This window comes from Larimichthys crocea, chromosome XVIII (assembly GCF_000972845.2).
Source record: "Larimichthys crocea isolate SSNF chromosome XVIII, L_crocea_2.0, whole genome shotgun sequence".
In the NCBI taxonomy this organism is placed as follows: domain Eukaryota; kingdom Metazoa; phylum Chordata; class Actinopteri; family Sciaenidae; genus Larimichthys; species Larimichthys crocea.
In genome coordinates, this window is record NC_040028.1 from 8,323,426 (window position 1) to 8,341,594 (window position 18,169).

The 18,169-nt window shown below is 40.7% G+C and overlaps 3 protein-coding genes and 1 long non-coding RNA gene across 5 annotated transcripts; all 4 read right to left on the minus strand.

The window, feature by feature from the left end:
• Nucleotides 1–1,041: 1,041 nt before the first annotated feature.
• LOC113748225 (olfactory receptor 52E8-like) lies at nt 1,042–1,965 on the minus strand. The gene has a single exon (XM_027291237.1). The coding sequence runs from the start codon at nt 1,960–1,962 to the stop codon at nt 1,042–1,044; it is 921 nt and encodes a 306-aa protein (XP_027147038.1). The 5' UTR covers nt 1,963–1,965.
• A 4,595-nt stretch (nt 1,966–6,560) lies between these two features.
• On the minus strand, nt 6,561–7,842 carry LOC104939806 (olfactory receptor 52E8-like). Its single transcript, XM_010756356.3, has one exon. The coding sequence runs from the start codon at nt 7,517–7,519 to the stop codon at nt 6,569–6,571; it is 951 nt and encodes a 316-aa protein (XP_010754658.2). The 5' UTR covers nt 7,520–7,842; the 3' UTR covers nt 6,561–6,568.
• A 2,063-nt stretch (nt 7,843–9,905) lies between these two features.
• LOC113748175 (olfactory receptor 1D2-like) lies at nt 9,906–13,367 on the minus strand. The gene is given in 5 exon segments (XM_027291142.1): nt 9,906–10,048; nt 10,142–10,235; nt 11,780–11,998; nt 12,001–12,164; nt 13,166–13,367. Coding segments are annotated over 5 exon segments (822 nt in total).
• Nucleotides 13,368–17,416: 4,049 nt separating this feature from the next.
• On the minus strand, nt 17,417–18,169 carry LOC113748110 (uncharacterized). 2 transcript variants are annotated; one of them, XR_003464124.1, is made up of 3 exons: nt 17,975–18,169; nt 17,694–17,843; nt 17,417–17,581 (listed from the first exon to the last, which is right to left on the minus strand). It is a non-coding gene; the product is annotated as an uncharacterized LOC113748110 (long non-coding RNA). The 2 variants fall into 2 exon arrangements; XR_003464123.1 differs by having other exon boundaries at nt 17,694–18,169.

An 18,169-nucleotide genomic window follows, 5' to 3' on the forward strand; every position in this document is an offset into this window, starting at 1 on the left:
AACTTTGTCTGAATGGCAGTGAAAAGCAGATTTCAGGATAAAATGTAAACTTTGACAACTACAAATCCTTTATAATTCGATGTAGAAAACAGCACACATCAGATTCATTCTCACCAGTGTGATCATTTTAAAATACTTAATACCAAAAATTAACCAATGAAATTGGGGCCGAGATCTGATTTTGTCCAGCTTTCTCAACATTTGCTCATTTTTCATTGATCACTTACTGTATATGTACACATGTAAGAGTTACAATCAGTGGCCTAATGAAACAATGCTTTCACTTGAGCTGTGCGTGATACAAAATCAATCACATTATATTACACCTTTGATATGTGATAATGTGGTTCCCTCACACTTGTCCATGAGGTGTTTTTAATGAGGTTTAATAACAGTATTAATTAATATATTAATAACATTAATATTTAGGGCCCAATTTGAAAAAATAACAGACTGTGTTCAAGTGCATGATAAATGTGTGTCATCATTGGTCAAAAGGTATTTCTACTGGAGAAAGTGAGATTTCCAAGCTTTAGTGCTTCAGCCTGTTCTCTGAGCCATTTTTGGACTATACACTGTTGAGGTGTTAATATGTGAATATACAGTAGATAATCATAATCAAGTCAACTCTAGTTTATAACTGGTCAAAAGCATCTATAAAACACTTGAAATAATCCATTATAAGTTACATAATAAAACATCATGCATAATAATAAGATTTTTATGACTGTTCATATAGTGCATCAGAAAGCATTTGATTATACTTCGAGTCATAAAGCATTATGAATACATTATGATTCATTATATTGTACATGTGTAATTATATTAATACACTCATGATGCCCCATTGGTGTGGTCTTCATAAAAAGTGTTATTAAAGTTTCTTTATTGTTATTAATTTAACATCTGAGCCTGGCTTTATTATTGACTGATAACTTAATTGACAGTGATTCCTTGATATTGAAAACATGAATTAAACATTTTGTCATTGGATAAATAGACATCAATATGAAAAACTCAAATAGAGCATGATGTACTAGTTTAAAGACGTTTTCCACATAAAAACTGTATAATTTTATTTCTTATTTGTGTTAATTTGAAACCATATATGAGAGGATTGATTATAGGAGGTACAAGGAGAAATTCCATCGCCATAAAATTCTGGAGACTTTGTGATACCTGTGAGCCAAATCGCATGTACAACAAATCAAAAAACAAAGAAAAGAACAAAATAATTAAACAGATTAAATGTGGCAGACATGTTTGCATGAATTTACTCATGCTCTCTTTGGATATCAGACATGTTTTGATCAGATATACATAAGACCAAATAATAAAAATAAAATGTCCACAATAAAAACTGTAATTAAAAGCTGGAACAATAACACTTGCTATAGAGGGAGTACAAGCCAGTTTACCAACCAAAAAATTAACACAGTAGATTTTTGGTATGTGTGAGCTGCATAACCTCAATCTCGCTGTTGTTATTGAACCCATGAACACCAAATAAAGGGGTATGAGCCAAGAAAAAAATATAAACACACATACTCTTTGTGTTGTCATCACAGAGTGGTACACCAGAGGTTGACATATAGCCACATATCTGTCATAGGCCATTAACAACAGCATAGAGATATCAGCACAAAGTGATGAATGCAACACAAAACCCTGCAGAAGACATCCAGCATAAGAGATAACATGAGTGGTAGAAAGTAGATCAATGAGGAATTTGGGGTAAAAGCCTGTTGTCCCATAAAGTCCATTAATGCACAGATTACAGAGGAAGATGTACATGGGTTCATGGATGGTTTTATCCAGAACGATCGTCACAATAATTGTCACATTTACCAGCCAAATGACACAGTAACACAGTAAAGTGAGAACAAAGAGAGTAACTCTGTAGTTTGCTATCCCATGTAACCCTGAAAGAGTGAACATAATTACTGACACATTATCCATCATATTGAAAATTCTACACTTTTTTTCATATCATTTTAAATCTAAAACAACTATTATGTTATTCTGATATCAGTGTATATCCTTTCATGGCAGCAACAGATAATGAACTAGTGAACTTGGGATTTCAAACAATCCAGTGAAGGCAGAAATGGCTACAGAGAACCTGTATAGCCTTACCTGGTCGAGTCATAGGTTCTTTTTTAACCTATGTGGTGTTGTCAGCGACAGTCTCTCTTTATTTAATTGTTACCACAAGGTAGAAAGTGAGGAGGAGCATCTACCAACTTGATGTCACCTCTATGGTGAAATGAAGGCTAAGTGGAAGTGCCAAAAACTGTAGTTCCTCAAATGAACACTTGGGGCTCTCTACAGAACATGTCAATTTCCAAATGCCCCCATATAATGTTTGGACTTTTGAATTCAGCCCTCCGAAAAGGCTTAACAGGAAGCACACTGAAGCAATAACTCGTGTTTTATCCTTGGTCTTCTTTTGTTTTATTATGAAATTACCACAGGTGACCACAGGTCATAAACCTGAAATAAGTAAACCAAATATACCGGTTACATGTAATACTATTAATGAAATTGTAACTTATAAATAACTCTTAACTCTTTTAATATATATCAGTCGAATGTTTTCTTATTAATTTAAAGTAGTGCTGTCAATCGATTAAAATATTTAATCACGATTAATCTCATGAATGTCATAATTAACTCACGATTAATCGCACATTTTTATCTATTCGAAATATCAAAGTAAAATGGATAGGCTTGCTTTGTGCATTTTTTTTTTTTTATTGCAAACCACAGCATAGTGTTACAGCCATTCGTTGGATGCAATGCGAATGATCTCAGTTAGACCCTCATCCTCCACAAAGCCAACGGGCCTACATGCAGTGGCCACCCACTTGGCTATGGCGACAGTAAGTTTGTTTTTAGTTGCGGTGTCCATGTGCCTGTGTCGAAATCCATCCATTGTCGCCTGGTTCTGACGTGGAGGAGGCGGAGAATTTCAATCACCTGTGTGTTTGGCCATCAAATGGTACTTCAGACTTGTCGTGCTACGATGGTAACTCAAATCACATCGACAGTACATGGGGATAACTTTGGTCTTATCAACTGACCCATCTGGCAAAGTTTTAAAACTAAACTTTCCATTTATAAGTTTGTTAGCCACGTCCATTTCAACGTCTTCCGCTCCACGTCTAAACAATGGCATTGTGGGGCGCGCTAATTGTTTTGTTTATGAAAGCAGCAGTTTATGAAAAAAACTTATCACAGGTCACAAAGAGCGTTAATCTCGCGTTAAAAAAAATAACGACGTTTTGAATTAACGCGTTAATAACGCGATATTTTTGACAGCACTAATTTAAAGTAATAAATTGCAGCAAACACAGTAACCCACAACTTAAACCAGTGCCTTGGCCAACATTAACAGTTAACATTAATAGCTACATACAAGCAAGGCCTATCTAAGTGCTAGCCTGGAAAGCTAATGGAGTTAACCAAGCATGCTAACGGGAGCTAGCGGCGATGCTAACCGCATGCTAGCGGCATTGCTAACCGTGAGCGCAAATTAACACTTATTCTCACATCACGCTTTAAAGATAGCTCAACAGTGCAACACATTATACTCATATAGTAAGTCATACATTATAAGCAGGCTATTTTTAGCTAACTGCAGCTTACCAATGGGCTGTGTGCTTCTGTCAAAACCTGAATACAGCTGTCGTGAACAACAACACAGGAAGCCACACGGACTTTTGAAAATAAAACGAAGAGCCTTAAATCAACTATTTAGCGCAACAAATGATGATAGCACTAAAGTCTTAACAATTAAAATGTTCGAAGTCACAGCAGTAATAAGCATGTTTAGAACCTGTTGTTTTTGGCCAACAGTTGGGTGCTATTACCGGTGGCTTGTCTGAGCACCTATGTTTCATTCAGCCAACCTCAGCACCACCCACGATCCACATCTTTGCCCAGAGCTACCACACTCTAAGGCCCACTCACACTGGGGGTGTACGCGCCACGTAACGGCTGCGCCGCGGTCACCGGAGCTGATCGCTGCCAGTCTAGTCAATGAGAGCACTCAAACAGGGCGTGCCACGGAGCGTCTCAGAAGCGTCCAAGAAGCGACTCTCCATGCCATGGCGTGAGAATTCCGTAGCATTTCTATTTTTGACGCGAGCTGCTGCTAAACCTCGTAAATTTCAACAGAGCAGATCGCACCAGACAGGAAATCCGACACAAAATCACTTTCGCCCCCTTTCAAATTAAAACACAATACGCAGTTCATGTAGCTTATCACAATTTCACATCAACGTTACATCATGACCGGTGGCATCAGGTGAGCAGTCAATCAATCAAAGGGTCTCAACCTGGACGATGAAACTGATTGTTGAAGTGGAACAACACACAATCATTTATGACACAACAGATGCTTTTTATAATCTCTTCCATGTCGGAGAAGCAAAGTCAGCTGTTTGTTGTCGTTGTTTTCTTTATACACAGTTGATCACGTACATCCAGGATTCTCGCGTGATCCCATGATCTCGCGTGAATACGACAGGCTCTCTACGCTGCCAACACGCGCCCAGTGTGAGTTGACGCCGGGCAAAGGACGCAGCTTAACCGCGGCGCAGCCATTACGCAGTGCTTACGTCCCCTGTGTGAGTCCCGTGTAAACTGCAAGTGGAGTGCTTTCCTGCCAGACTTTGTTAACCTGCCCCGATTTGGTCTTTTTTCCTTGGTTATGTGCTTCTATGTAGTTGAATTGTTTCCCTTTTGGCTGTTTGAGATAGAAAAAGGGGTCACCACTAGCTACAGCACCTAACCTAATACCTACCTAGTACAAGTCTATGTGCATGTGTGCAATTTAACTCAAGGCAGACAGTGAGGAGTCACCAGAGGATTATATGAGGATACAATAGTCGGAATCAGTTGGACCAGATAGTTAATGGATTTTACCCTGCCAGCTTCCTAGTACAAAGTCAGTGTGAGCCCATGTGTATATAGATATCAGAATCAGAAATACTTTAATAATCCCAGGGGGAAATTATTTTTTGTTACTATACTCCAGTATTCAAACAAACAAAAACAACATATGTAAACACGTAACCATCTATTAAGAACAAAATATATACAGTGTGTGTATATATATATATATTAAAGGTCCAATGGTGCTGCAGGCAGATGTTGGGTTTGCAGAGGGAGGGATGTACAGGACAACGATGATGACATGTGTGATCTCTCTCAGCAGATAGTATGGTCAGAGTCCAATGGCTAGCAGGTCAACATCCAGGCTACAGAGCTGTTCTTCACCATCTGCTGTTAACTGGAACGGCAAGCCCCTCGCCGTTCCGCTTACTGCTCTCGGTCAAATCCCGGTCGTCGTATATACGTATGAATAGAGTAGGCATGTTAATGACATTTCTATCCTGCACCTTTTATCTGTTGTAAACACTGTGATCTTGCAAATACATTGTAGTATTGATATCAATGCTAAAACATCATGATTGCAGATCAGCCCTCCTCCTGCACACTTATTATTATTACATGTTTACAATAAAGCTTTATGGATACATTATGACTCATTATATTGTAGAATTATAATTCTACTATAATGATTATAATTATATAATTTTAATTATATCATTATATATTATATAATTATAATCTATTATGTTGTTTTTGGCCAACAGTTGGGTGCTAATATCGGTGGCTTGTCTGAGGACCTATGCTTCATTCAGCCAACCACAGCACCACCCACGATCCACATCTTTGCCCAGAGCTACCACACTCTAAACTTCACATCGGCCTATGGGTGACGTCATGGAAACAAAGTCGATATTTTATACTGTCTAAGGCCTATGCATTTAGCAGAACCTGATAGTAGGTGGTTATGGGTTTGTTTTTCTGGGTCCACAATAATTGTCACAGTAATAGTCTCATTTACTAGCCAAACCACACAGTAACACTGTAAAGCAAGAGCAAAGAGAGCAAATATGTAGTTTGTTATGCCATTCAACCCAGACAGAGTAGTAATTTCCGAAAATTTGTAAACTTGTCTGTATTATTAAAAATCTGGAGAAAAAAAACAGACTAAAAATGACATCCTGCTCTGTGTCTCCATTCCTAATAGCCTGAACAGGCTGATTTCATTTATCTAATCTTGATATATCTGATATAGTACAGACAGAAAATGGAGCACAGATTTTATGAAAATCAATATTTTCCAAAGACTAGCCGTTTTTTTATACTTTTTTTTTATACTATCCTACTTCCCCAGCAACTATTGGTTTACATGCATTTTCTGCCAGGATGAAAGTAAAAACTTGCAGAGGCTTTCTGATGCTTTCAGTCACTATAATGCACATCAATTCATGACACAAACAAAGATATATCTGTATAGATGTATTGTATTATTCTTAGTATAACTAAATTTGACTATGAAAAACATTTTCATTTCACAAACTCATTAGGCAGAGTGACATATGAGAACATGGCAACTACACTACAAAATGCTTTCTTTCTTATTTCTTTTGAACTTAGCAATGTTCTTTGCACTGCTGTACTACATAACTCAAGTCAATGTAAATGTACAACATCAACCTTTAACACAGAACTTATGACCCTGGCCTAGATGTTTACCACACAAACACTGTATAACTCTTTTTCTTATTTGTGTCAGTTTGAAACCATATATAAGAGGATTGATTGCTGGAGGAACAAGGAGAAATTCTATCGCCATAAAATTCTGAACATGTTGTGATACTTCGGAGCCAAATCGCATGTACATCAAATCAAAACCCAAAGATATAAAGAAAATAATTAGACAGATCAAATGTGGCAGACATGTTTGCATGAATTTACTCCAGTTCTCTTTGGATGTCATACATGTTTTGATCAGACATACATAAGACCAAACAATAAACACAATATGGAAAAAATAAAAAGTGTAATTAAAAGCTGGAACAATAACACTTGCTATAGAGGGAGTACAAGCCAATTTACCAACCCAAAAATTAACACAGTAGAGTTTTGGTATATGTGAGCCGCATAACCTCAATCTTGCTGTTGTTATTGAACCCACGAACACCAAATAATGGGGTATGACCCAAGCAAAAAATAAACACACACATACTCTTTGTGTTGTCATCACAGAGTGGTATACCAGAGGTTGACATATAGCCACATATCTGTCATAGGCCATTAACACCAGTATAGAGACGTCAGCACAAAGTGATGAATGCAACACAAAACCCTGCAGAAGACATCCAGCAAAAGAGATAACATGAGTGGTAGACAGTAGATCAATGAGGAATTTGGGGTAAAAGCCTGTTGTCCCATAAAGTCCATTAATGCACAGATTACAGAGGAAGATGTACATGGGTTCATGGATAGTTTTATCCAGAACGATCGTCACAATAATTGTCACATTTACCAGCCAAATGACACAGTAACACAGTAACGTGAGAACAAAGAGAGTAACTCTGTAGTTTGCTATCCCATGTAACCCTGAAAGAGTGAACGTAGTAATTACAGAAGAATTATTCATCACTCAAAACCTTTCTATTTCTTAATTTAAAAAAAAAAACCCACAAACACTAAATTGCATTTGAACACATACTATTTTCTCTGGGAAAGGAAATACATCCAACATTGCCTTTCAACCCCCAACAACCTGAACCGTCTCCCTTCCTGTCCCACACCAGTTTTTATTCTCTTATGGCGGCAACAGATTAGTGGTGTGTCGGTCGTAAACATATCATTCATATGACGTAACATATGACTCGGGAGCATTTCTTCACAAATTAGGTTAGATTAGAAAAATCTCAACTGCTCTTAACTTATCCTATAGAATAACATTATCAGCCATCAGCTCATCATTTGTCACCTGTATTGTTACCTGTTTGCTTTACTAATTGAAACAACATCTTGTGGCTATATTAAAACACAGCAATCCAGGCAACAGAACAAAACACAACTTTTTTGATTTGTTCTTTGCCAGATGTGTTTTTAATTAATGACAAGATGGCATTTAAATTAGTAAAGTACACATGATGGTGACTGAATAATGGGATTCTATAGGATGCCTTGTGATCTTTGAAAATGTGCAAAAAGTGGTTTTCAGACCAGACAGTATTCATGTTCCTGATGAAGATATACACTGAAACATTGGCTTTGAATCAGCATAAATGTATTTATTTAAATCAATGTGTAAAAACAATATAATATTAAAAAATGCTTTTTCATAAAGTAACTTATGAAAAATTTGCATAAACAATTGTAACATAAACCAGGCTTGGTCCTGATGTTGGCTCCTCAGAGTCATCTTCTGTGCTATCAGTGTCAATTATTTTAGTTTTTTGTCGACGTCTGGGAGTGTGGGATGAACCTGGACCTGTACCTGTACTCTCTGTCCCTGTCAATGAACCTGTCAACATGTGTTGTAAATAAGCATTTTGCTTCCAAAATAGCCCTGAGGCCCTAACTACATAAAGTGAACAAATATCTACTGGGTCTTGGCTAACCATTATCTGCACCACAGAGACGTTTCGTCCTCTGTTGTGCTCAGTTGGCTCAGGAATGGGGTCCTCATCATGACTACTGTCACCCTCATCCTCACTGCTGCTTTGCTCCTGTGGTGATGGATGGTAATTTTTTATCCAGGATGGGATCATCGTTGTCAGACAAGTCCAAATCTGAGTTGTCAACATTAATTAACCCAAGTAGCTGCAAAGCTTAAAAAAAACGCTCTGGAAATCATGACAAAACCAAATACAAACAAATGTCATTCATGTAGTTATGCATTATTTATTTGTAATTTTTTTCAATGGTACATTGTACAGCTTTTTAGCTACACCAGAGTTAACTGCTAGCTTGTTTAGTTTACTAGCATATTACATTTGACTAACATTTTCAACCCAACTAATCTACATATGTATTTACTGTATGTATTTATTGATTTAATAGTTATTTACTACATGTAGACAATTTACAGGTTTTTAGCTGCACCAGAGATGTGCAGATTTTTTCTCATTTTACATGTGTATATCTTTACTAGCACATTAGCTGTTTTGAGGAGAGTCAGTCCATGAGTACACGTACGTGTACGTCATGTTTAGCAACATGCTAACTTCTTATTTTTACACTTTTTTTCAAAATTTGCTCTTCATTACAAACATCCAATCTTCCCTCCTGTTTGCCGCCATATTTAATTTTCACCGTAGTATCTTCTGACTCTCTCATTAACCCGGATCTTTACTGCCCTATATCCGCCTAACAGCAGGCCACATATGCAAATTAAAACAATAAATTGCGCCATTCACTCCTCTCCTTTTAACCTGTACAATCTCATTACAACATACCAAAGGGAAATCGTTGTCCCCGATATCTTGGCTCCATCACAGCATCCAGGATCCTGCTTTTCACATTGAATTTAAAAAAAGGAGTCAATCTCTTCTCTCCTTTTTTATTTATTTATTTATTTTTGTTTTGTCTATATTCTTTTTCAATTGTCTATTTCTGCCCTAGTCCTTTTATATAAGTTGTTCGGGTATGCAGCAATACTTCAATGATTTTTTTGTTGTTTTTCTAAAAAGAAAAAAATTATACTTAACTCTTTGTAAATGTTTTAATACAATCGTAAACATCCGTAAAATCCAATAAACAAAGTTTAACAAAAAAAGAATAAAAAAAGGAGTCAAAGACACACAGTCCTGTCTCCATCATTGGTATTGAGGTGGAGTAGGTGAACAGTTTTAGAGCAGTTTAAAATAAGCATTACAGAGAACCTGTTTCAGACATTACATATCCCTACCCTGGTACACAACTACCAAGCATCAGTGATATTGATGAGATGAGGTGCCTGCACAGAGCCCAGAAGATATTTACGACAGCTTGGTTACCCCGCTGCTGTCTGCAGAGTCAACAATCTCTCTCTAAACGTGGAGAAGACGAAGGGGATTGTTGTCGACTTCCAGGGAGCCTCCACCCAGCACCCTCCACTGACCATCAACGGTGCCGCTGTGGAGAGAGTGAGCAGGACCAAGTTCCTGGGTGTGCGCCTCACTGAGAACCTCTCCTGGAGCAGCAACACCGCATCACTGGCCAGGAAAGTTCAGCAGTGCCTCTACTTCCTCCGCAGACCGAGAAGAGCCAGAGCACCAGTCCCCACCATGCACTCTTTTTACCGTGGAACCACCGAGAGCATCCTGATCAGCTGCATCACTGTGTGGTTCGGCAGCAGCACTGCATCCTGCAGGAAGACCCTGCAGTTCATAGTGAGAGCACCCCCCACCCAATTGCACAAAACAAATGGAACCAGCCACTTTTACAGACTCTCTTTTACAGTCAACTGTTTACTCTGTATACATATTTTATTTTTGATAGACCTCACTGTTTATACTGTGAATTCAGTCTATACTGCCATATTGCCATATTTATATTTATACTGATAATTATGTTTATACTGTGCCACATTGCCATACTTATACTGGTAGACTGTTGTTTCTGTTTATATTGTTCATTCTGTCATGTTTGCCATATTTATACTACTTATATCTATCTTTTCTTGAATGTCTTTCAGCTTGTATATATTTTAATTTATTTAAAAAAAATTTTTTTACATCTTTTACTTATATTTTATACTTCATGTTTATTGCTAGTTAATGTTGCTAGTTTACTGCTAGTGTTTTTCACCGGGATAAGAAGGAAACATAATTTCAATTCTCTGTATGTCCGGTACATATGGCAGCATTGATAATGAAGTTGACTTGACGTAATATCATTCAGGTGTTAATGTTATGCTTTAAGTGACAATATCTGAATTTCTTGCTTTAATTAAGCATTTTTATTACACTGCTAATAAATATTTCTTTAATTATTTAATTTAATTATCTGCTGCTGCTAGATATTTTGTGATTTTTATGTACTGCCCACTTCCCCCCCAAAAATGTGGTTTGCGTGCATTTTTTTCCAGTATGTACAATACCTTGCAGAGGCTTTCTGATGTTTTCAGTTGTGCTGCAAAATATATATATATTTTTTTTTTTCTACCAGGCTGCATTATGGTTATAAACAGTGGTGTACCAGAGGTCGACATGAAAAATAATGTTCATGAAGCACTTACAGTATATAAGATAAAATGTTACTTCTATGGAAATAAATCGATGGTGAAAAACAGTAACTCATTAGGTGACTGACTGAGAGATTGTACCTTTTCAGCAAAATATTTTCAATATGTGGATTCTGTGATCTTAGCAATGTCTTTTACATTGATCTCACACACTTTTCATTGGTACTTTTAGAATTATGCGTTTTAAATCGTAAAAAGCTACAAAAAACAGAGTTACATTAGACAGTGATTTATTCATATCGAGATAGTTGTAACAGAAATTATGATATACATTTTATGATTGGATAAATGGACATCAATATGAATACAAACAACAGATGATGTACTAGTCTAGATACGTTTACCAGATAAAAACTGTATAATTCTGTTTCTTATTTGTGTCAGTTTGAAACCATATATGAGGGGATTGATTATTGGAGGAACAAGGAGAAATTCCATTGCCATAAAATTTTTGACATTTTGTGATAATGTTTGTGAGCCAAATCGCATGTACAACAAATCAAAAAGCAAAGACACCACAACAATGATTAAACAGATTAAATGTGGCAGACATGTTTGCATGAACTTACTTCTGTTTTCACTGGAGATTAGGCATTTTCTGATTAGATACATATAAGACCAAGCAATAAACATAACATGTAAAAAATAAAAAGTGTAATTAAAAGCTGGAATAATTACATTTGCTATGGAGGTAGTACAAGCCAGTTTACCAACCAAAAAATTAATACAGTAGATTTTTGGTATGTGTGAGCCGCATAACCTTGACCTTGCTGTTGTTATTGAACTCATAAACACCAAATAAAGGGGTATGAGCCAAGCAAAAAATATAAACACACATACTCTTTGTGTAGTCATCACAGAGTGGTATACCAGAGGTCGACATATAGCCACATATCTACCAGAGGTCGACATATAGCCACATATCTGTCATAGGCCATTAACACTAAAATGGAGAAATCAGCACAAGCTGATGAATGCAACACAAAACCCTGCAGAAGACATCCAGCATAAGAGATAACATGAAAAGTAGACAGTAGATCAATGAGGAATTTGGGATAAAAGCCTGCTGTCCCATAAAGTCCATTAATGCACAGATTACAGAGGAAGATGTACATGGGTTCATGAAGGCTTTTATCCATAATGATCGTCACAATAATGGCTAGATTTATCAACCAAATGACACAGTAACACAGTAAAGTGAGAACAAAGAGAGTAACTCTGTAATTTGCTATTTCATGTAACCCTGATAGAGTGAAAATCGTAAGTTTTGAAACATTATCCATCATGTTGAAAATTGCAAAACCTGATTATAAAGGACATCTAGCTCTGTGTCTCTGTGTCCCTAACAGCCTGAACTGTCAGTCTGATATCATTGATCCATCCCTTTTATATTGTTTCATGGAAGCAACATATAATGACAATGTCAACATGGGATAATCCGAAAAACACAGCCAACTGATGGTGTGGTTGGGTGTAAGTGTGGCGAGTGGGGTGTGTGAGGGCATGTGTCAGGTGGTGACACAATACTACCGTAGAAGGGTAAATGTAAAAGAGCATGCCACCTAAACCCCAGGAACTCCACCCAGGGAGTCTTGAAGTCACATAGTTTTTATCCTATCATGGCAGCAACAGAAAATGAGATGGTGAACATGGAAGTTCAAACAGACAAATCACAGAGATGGAATTAGCTAGAGAAGCCAAAATGACGACAGAAAAAGTTGTAGTTACTGTCAATGAAACCAAAAACACCTAACAACCAAACCAAACAATGTCTCTTTCCCCGGCTACTTTTTAACTATTTTACTAGTTTTGTTTTTTTTGTATAGCCTGTTAACCCTAAGATGAGACAACTTCACTCAAACATATCCCTGTTTACCATGCTTACCATGGACCTTTGGATGTGTTGACAATATTTTTAGCAAATGTATCTACTGCTGACGTAGCCTAATAATTGTGAAACTACTCATACTATATAGATTGCTATTGGTGTGCATCTTTTCGGATGTAATGTTAGAAATATTATATAGGTTGTTGTTTGTTTTTTTTAAAAAGACCACCAGAGACCAGTACAACCATAGAGAGAGTTGATTGATAAAAATGCAATAAAAATGTACATGGGTTCATGAAGTGCTCTTTCACAAGATATCACCAGAATTATAACAAGATTAGCAGAAACAATAATTGTAAATAGCAGAAAGCACACTACAAATGTTGGGTACCGATTAGATCCTATGTTTATGTACACGCTGAGGTTAAAGTTAAACATTGTAGTGTTGTTTTCCATTTTACACACATCAGATTGAGATGCTCCTGTAAATCTGGGAAGTAGAATAGTTAGTCTGGCCAAAATATTTTTTAAATATCCTGAAAGCTGTAATTTTTCTTTTGGTTTCAAATATTTTATCGCTGCCACCTACAGTACAGTTGTCAATACTTGTTGCTGGAGAGCCTATGACTGTGTTTTAAGTTGAAATTATATTTGATGGTTGGGTTAGAAATAGGAAGCATACGTTGGAAACCAGAGAATGGCTGACCTCATTACCACTGTGACAAGTAACAGCCCAGTGGAACAGCCTAGGTGGCGCTTAATTTTTTACAGCCAAAACTTCGTGGACTTAACTCTTCACCAACAGCTTGGAAGCTAGCTAGCTAGGCATTGTAGTGTTCAAAATTCAGCAAGTGACTTGCATAAGTTACCTGATTCTGACCAAATCAGCTGGGTTTGCGAGATCACACAGTTTAACACTAGTTAGATACAGCTGTACATAGGTGGCACCAGGAGGGGTTTGCTGGTGCTACAGCTCCCCCCAGTGGTGGCATAGCACCCCACAGCACCCCCATGGAATCCAATAAAAATTCACTAAATGAAAAAAAAAATAATTTGTCGCCTTGGTCTTCAGCAGCTCCTGCCACGACGCCTTGACACATTGCCAGATGTCAGGAAGCGCAGGGAAGATGAACATGGGTAGGGGTGGTTGAGCCGGGCCGTAAAACCCTTGGCGGAGAGGGCTCAGTGGTTTCGGAGGCAGTGGTGGGGGCAGGGGGAGCCTGACACACTCCGCCGCTCTCGTCATAACCTTCGGGAAGTCTAGCTTGATTGAAGCAGCACCGAAGACAGCCGAGGTGTCGGATTGAGAGAACTCCTCATCTTCGTCCTCGTCTTCTCGGGTCATCAGGCCGGCAACAAAGACTGAAGCAGGCCCGGTCGACAATGCTTCATCAGGTATGGTGGTGGTGTATGTCGGAGCAGCGTCCTCCTCCTCCATGGTGCCTCATACTCCCGCTTCTCCTCGTCACTGGTGTCGGGGGACAAGGCGAGTAGAGTTTGGCCGGAGAAGAAGTCGGATGGTGACAGACACGGGGAATGCCTCTGCAGCACGGGCTGCCAGTGCCTCTCTGACCTCCCTATCAATGTCCCAGGTGATGGCGCCGACAATACAGGAACGCGGAACAATGGTATCAGGCATTTCACCCGAATCCTCTTTACAAAAAACTCGGGATAAGGCATCTGGTTTGGTGTACCAGGCCTGTAGGTCAGAGAGAACTTAAAACGACCAAAAAACAGAGCCCACCTGGCCTGGCGTGAGTTGAGTCGTCTGGCAGTCTGGATATATTCCAGGTTCTTATGATCTGTCCAGACCGGGAACGAATGTTCAGCCCCCTCCAACCAATGGCACCATTCCTCCAGGGCCATCTTCACCGCCAGCAACTCCCTGTTACCCACGTCGTAATTCCTTTCAGAAGGAGACAGACGACGAGAAAAATAGGCACTTGGATGTAGTTTGCCGTCCTTAGGGGAGCACTGTGAGAGAACAGCTCCAACCCCGATGTTGGAGGCATCCACTTCAACCACGAACTGACGGGTGGAATCAGGCTGGGTGAGGATGGGAGCCGAGGTGAACACGTTCTTAAGCCCCTGGAATGCCGTCTCCGCTTCAGTGGTCCAGGTAAAAGGTCTGTTAACAGGTGAGTGAGGTCAAAGGTTCAGCAACACGACTGTAGTTCTGAATGAACCTCCTATAAAAATGTGCAAACCCGAAAAACCTCTGTAGCTGCTTTCTGGACTCCGGGCGAGGCCATTCGTGGACTGCTTGGACCTTCGTTGGGTCTATCTTAACCTGTCCCTGTGTGACTACATACCCAAAGAAGGAGACAGTGGCTGCATTGAACTCACACTTTTCTGCTTTGAGATACAGGTGATTCTCCAGAAGTCTCTGTAACACCTGCCAGACATGCTGGACATGCTCAGTGGGGTCCTTGGAAAAGATAAGAATATCATCCAGGTACACAAAAACAAAATGGCCCAACATATCTCTTAGAACGTCATTCACAAGACACTGAAAAACTGCAGGAGCATTAGTAAGTCCGAACGGCATGACCAGGTACTCAAAATGTCCCAATGATGTATTGAAGGCAGTCTTCCACTCATCCCCTTGTCTGATACACACCAGGTGGTAGGCATTACGCAGGTCCAATTTTGTGAAGATGGTCGCTTCCTGGAGAGAATCAAAGGCAGTTGACACCAGAGGTAGAGGGTACTTGTTCTTAATGGTTATGTTGTTGAGGCCCCGGAAGTCAATGCAAGGTCGTAGGCTTTTATCCTTCTTGCTCACAAAAAAGAATCCTGCCCTTAGAGGCGAGGAGAATGGCCTGATGATGCCTGCTGCTAAGGAGTCCTTAATATAAGTCTCCATAGCTTCCCTATCAGGTCTTGAGATGTTATACAGTTGGCCGCTAGGCAGCGTGGCACCAGGCAACAGGTCTATACTACAGTCATAAGGGCGATGGGGGGGTAGTGACAAGGCCTGATGTTTGCTAAAAACTTCCATAAGATCGTGATATACAGAGTGCACATGATTAAGATCTGGAGCTTCAGGGCATGGGCTAGAGCTAGCTAAGGGCTGTGGCCGAGTTGATCTAAGACAGCTAATAACTTTAGCTGCAGACCAGTCTATATGTGGACTATGTTTAGTTAACCAAGGATAACAGGCACGAAAGGTGAGTCTAACACAAAAAACTATTCTCCTCTACATGATTACCAGAGCACTGGAGATGGACTGGGCTGGTCTTGGTAGTCACTCTGGCAAGGAGTCTGCCGTTCAGGGCTTTAGCCTCCAGGGGGTCCTCCAGGGGCACCGTGCTGAGGCCCAACTGTTGAACAACCAGTGAATCCAAAAAACTCTCATCTGCCCCTGAATCAACCAAAGCCTGCAGAGTTATGAACTGACCTTTATGGGAGAGGGTCAGGTGAAACGGGGCACGTTGCCGGAAAGCTTGGGACACAGCGGTGCGGCTCGCTAGGACGCTTCCTCCTACTAGCGAGCCTGCCTGTTTGACTGTCGCTGGGAGCAGGTGGCGATAAAGTGACCAGGCTGGCCGCAGTAGAGACAGCTGTTCGTTCTCCTGCGTCTTTGACGCTCCTCCTCATCCAACCGGTAACGGCCCAGCTGCATGGGTTCAGGACCCGGGGAGCTCTCCCCCCTGGAGACGTCCAGAGGAACAGGAGCTGGGTTAGAGGGTGCGGAGCTTACCGAACCAATGGAGCAGGGTGCCCGGGAGCGTTCGTATTCTTCAGCCTGGCGTCTCTCCCTCCGGTGCTCCCGACAGCGGTTGTCAATACGGATAGCGAGGGAGATTAATTCGTCCAAACTGGAACTCTCTGGGTAGGAGATAAGCTCATCCTTCAACAAGTCATTCAAACCATTAGAAAAAACTGCAAAAAGTGACTCATCATTCCATCCGCTCTCCACCGCTAAAGTGCGGAACTCTATGGTGTACTCTGCCACGCTGCGACCCCCTTGTCGCTTGTCCCTTGTTGCAAACAACCTCTTCGACGCGTCTCTACCTCTTATAGGGTGGTCAAACCTCATCTACTCGGTGAAAGCAGCGTATGTGGCAGTGACTGGCGACTGCTTTTCCCACGCAGGGGAGGCCCACTCTAATGCGTCACCTTGGAGGAGCCCAATAAGTAAGCTACATTGGCCAAGATTGCCGTCATACCTCTCAGGTGCGGGAACCCAGGGCTCCCGATCCGAGGCAGAGACCGGGCGGTAGCGGGAGCAGTAGCATCGGAAGGCAGGTGTACCGGTGTGGCGCTGGCTTGAGAGCTGAGTTGGGCTTACATGGCAGTTATACTGGTGGCGAGACTCTGTAATCCAGTTGTGATCTCTCGGAGGATTTGTCCGTGTTGTCCTAACACAGTCTCTTGATGGGTTATGGCGTGACGTACCTTGTTCAAATTCGCTGGGTCTGTCATGGCCAGATCGTACTGTCGCGGTTCAGCGGGGGACCCAGAAGCAGACCGGAACAAGCGGGTTAGAGTGCAATGGTTTATTGAATCGGAGAGGGAATGTGTGAGATGAAAAGGGAGTAGGTAGGCGAGTGTGGGAGTCCCGAGGTGGGGGCAATCAGAGAGGGGTCGCCTGGCAGGCTTGAAGGGTGGAGATCCACACGGCGGCTACACGAGACGTAGGCTGATCCCTGAGGCAGAGACACGTGGTTAGTGGCGGGCAAAAACATACGGCAGGAGGTTGGCAGAAACAGGCTGTTACTAATACAAAGTAGGATTTCAGGCTAGAAGGCTGTAGCATACACAATACTTGGCAACGATCCGGCGGAGACTGGCTGTGTGGCTGCTCTTTAAATACTGCCAGCAGTTGAAGAAGAGCAGGTGAGGTGATGAGGTAATGAGGTGATGTCAGCCAGATGAGAGTATTCAGTTGCAGGCACGCCCCCTCAAGCACTCCCAGGAGAAGACAGACAACAAACAACCACACACAAACAAGACAAACAGTCATCCTGGCTGGGGATTCGTGACAGCAGGTCTGTCGGAGCGACTCCATCCTAGGAGATGTTGTGACAGTGGGCACTCACCGACGCTGAAAGTAGAAGGCAAAAGCAGATGGCAATGCATCTGCTTATATACCCGCTGGAGAGGGCAGGTCAGGTAGGCACGCCCATGGGCTACGTATGCCCCATAGCATCGGCTACGTACATGCTAATTTTAAGTGGGCCTTCGCGTGCACGGGATTGGAGGAGGGTTATACCCATAGAGTCCAGTAGAGGGCG